Below are 3,251 nucleotides of genomic sequence, written 5' to 3' on the forward strand. Positions count from 1 at the left end.
CTGGCGGCAATGAAAGCTTTGTTGAAGGCGCATATTTACTGTTCCGCGCAAAGAAAGGGAAGGGTGATTATCAGCAACAAATAGACAGACCAAGATTTGAATCCTGGTTTAGTGAAGTGATTCATAAATTGAAACCAGAGTAATAGCGACAGACAATGCACCTGATTGTATATATCACCAATAACAAATCATGCTTTTTTGGTGGTACAACTTGAAGTGCGTGTGTCTTACAGTAACGGATGTATTGCGAACGAAGCAACCAAGTTTTTCATAAATCTATTTCTTTCTAAACCAAAAACAATAATTTGTCATTAAATTCAAGAGGGGCCTATCGTTGTTTACTTTTATCTTTGTTTATTTTTATTTTTGCGTGCTCGAAATATACACACATGCTCTCATGTTTAGAAGTTGTTTCGCTCTTATATTAATGACACATTTATTAAATAATATATGCGCAGAAAGTACTTTTAAAATGTTATGTTTCAGGAGACAAAGAGAAGCAAAAATACAATCCACTTGACATGCATGCGGGTTTTGATGTGTTGTGCGGTTGGCAATACTGTAGATTTTCTCAGTGTCTCCGATGTAAGCAGCTCGGCGGTTGAGGAAAGACTGGCACGGAAGATTCTGAGCTCAGTTCTCGCGCGGATTGATACATAAAACCTGCTGCAAGGTTAACCTGACGCTTGGCTTAGTCACGTTGAGCGCCCGAATTTTACGTATTGTAGTGAGACCTCTGTTATTGTATACAACAGCCAAGCATTGAAAGAGAAGACGTATATTTTCCTGTACTGTCGGCAGTCTCTATAAAGATCTATTCTTTCGTCAGTATTAAGCATTGTTAAGCATTGTTTCTTCTTTTGCTTTAAGTGACCTGTTTGTGTTCTTCGATATTTGTCTACAGCTCAGTGAGTTTTTTTCTTTTTTTGGCATTGTTATTAAACTGTTTTATTGCCCGCCTATGTGTTGTTCCTCTTTCCTCCAAATCGCACTGGAATAAAAAATTCAGGTGCTTTCAAGATATCATCAGGTCGTGCTTGAGAGTTGTATCGTGACGGGTAGTTTACCTGTTATTACGCTCTATATGCAGGGCCGGATTAAGGTGGGTGCTATTGGTGCTGCAGCATTAGGCCCATTCCTGAAATAGGCCCAGATGAAAACAGACGAGAATTTTCCGAAAGCTGTACAGTTTTCTTTTGCTATATTAACCTGAAAGTCAATCTTAGAATGAAATTTGGAGCCCCAATTTCGGACACCTAGACACAGCGTTACTTATTATACAGTTACTATTATTCTTTGCGCTGTGACGTAACTATAACGTCGTTGTGATTATTGTTCACCGAAGATTCCAAGTTAATGCTATCAATTTTACGTTAAACAGTTTACTTGGTAATTTAGCTGCGTTTTTTGCAATACCTTGGCAATTGTTTCCACTTTATTATTGTTCAGTAAGTGCGACGTAGTAAATTTTTCACCTTGAAAGTTAGTTGTACAGAAAAAATCGACGGTATTTCATTGTTAGGTTTTGACGTGACCTCACATTGTGATATTGTTCCTACTGTTTCGCGCACGCTCACTATGGCGTCTCAACTCACTGGGTGGGATAAAGCGAAAACGAAAAGGAAACAAGCAGCAGAACAAGAAAAGCTTTTGGCGAAAATTCCAATTCCAATTGAGTTCATAGTTCGGAGTACGAACATCTTCGTCTCAATCGTCTGCGTCGGATGCGATTGCGAGTTCGAGTGTTCCTGAAGGCCAGGCCAAGCAAGATGGACCTGTCGAGGCAAGAGAGAATAAAGAACGGGAAAGAGAAGTGGTGAAAGGAGACGCTATCGCTGAAGCACTAGCACGGACGCTGGAAAATCCAATGATTTTGGACAGTGAATTGTAATCAACGATGACACTCGAGAATATCGGGCCAAGAAAGGTCCAAAAGACTGCCAACACACTGAATCAAAGTTTGAAGAAAGTGCCAGACGATACCCAGGCGAGTCGTTCCAACGTCGATGCACAAAGACTTTCTTCGTGCGTACGCATCCGCTCAATGGCGAGAAATCCTATAGACAATGATTGTGCTACTCGCCTTCTACAGGGAAGATGTCTGCTTTGCATGCAAATTGTTCGGCGTCAGTGCTGTTCAAGCGACCAAGTTCGTTTCTGGCGGTTTTGACAACTGGAGGGCAGGCGAATCCAGAATAAAAATGCATGAACGCAGCGATTGTCATCCCGAGGCTATGTTGGCCTTTGTGACCCGACAGAGGGAAGCCGGTCAAGTTGACTACCTAGCCGCTAAACAGGTCGAGGAAGAGACGTGTTACTGGCGCCAGATTGTGAAGCGACCCATCGACACACTGATATTCCTAGCTGTGCGTGGTCTTGCTATAAGGGGCCCGGATGAGATCATAGATTCCGCTCATAATGGGAACTACCTTGGCATCATTGAGCTGATGGCGAAGTACGATACTCTGCTGGCTATCCATATTAGAAAGTATGCCAACCACGGGAAAGGTCACGTTTCCTATTTGTCATCCACAATATGCGATGAACTGGTGAAGCTCATGGGACGAAAGGTGCAGGACACCATCCTGAAAGAAGCCAAGGAGGCGAAGTATTTCTCCATTCACTCGACACCTGACGTATCACACCTCGATCAGCTAACGATTGTTATCCGGTACGTTCTGCCCCATGGTCCAGTTGAACGGTTCCTGACATTCATGCCTATGATGAGACACACGGCGGGGCAGATGGCTACCATGCTTCTGAACTTTCTGAAGAAAAAATGCTTGGATATTACTAACTGCAGAGGCCAGTCGTATGACAATGCGTCAAACATGCCAGGGCGGTACAATAGTGTACAGTTAATTGTGAAGCGAGAATGTAAATAAGCCGCTTTTATTCCATGCTTCAACCACAGCCTAAACCTGGTAGGACATCAGGCTGTTGAAAGCTGCAGTGGCTGTACCCAGTTTTTTTTTTATTTTGTCAATGGACTATATGTTTTCCTGTCTGACTCAACATATCGCTGGCAGCAAGTAAAGAATCGCTGCAGGCTGACGCTCAAGGGTTTGCCTGGAACACGATGGTGTGAACGTGCAGATGTTGTCAAAGCGCTGATAGAAGGGTGGAAGAGCATTCAGGAAGTCCTGGATGAGCTTCGGCAGATACGAGAAACCAGAGCGCGGGATTTTCGCGCAGGATGAACGAACTTGAGACAGCAGTTATGGCAACTGCCTGGAACGATATCCTTGGCC

The 3,251-nt window shown here is 43.3% G+C and overlaps 1 protein-coding gene across 1 annotated transcript; it reads left to right on the plus strand.

The window, feature by feature from the left end:
• Positions 1-2,066: 2,066 nt before the first annotated feature.
• LOC145994136 (zinc finger MYM-type protein 1-like) lies at positions 2,067-2,885 on the plus strand. The gene has a single exon (XM_083130226.1). It carries the CDS (start codon positions 2,067-2,069, stop codon positions 2,883-2,885), a length of 819 nt encoding a protein of 272 aa, XP_082986352.1.
• Positions 2,886-3,251: the final 366 nt, after the last annotated feature.

The sequence above is a fragment of the Lepisma saccharinum genome, chromosome 10 (genome assembly GCF_977018435.1).
Source record: "Lepisma saccharinum chromosome 10, izLepSacc3.1, whole genome shotgun sequence".
NCBI lineage: Eukaryota > Metazoa > Arthropoda > Insecta > Zygentoma > Lepismatidae > Lepisma > Lepisma saccharinum.

What these genes read in the sequence shown, in the direction of transcription:
- LOC145994136 (XM_083130226.1), top strand. Translation starts at nt 2,067, where the DNA reads ATGATTGTGCTACTCGCCTTCTACAGGGAAGATGTCTGCTTTGCATGC.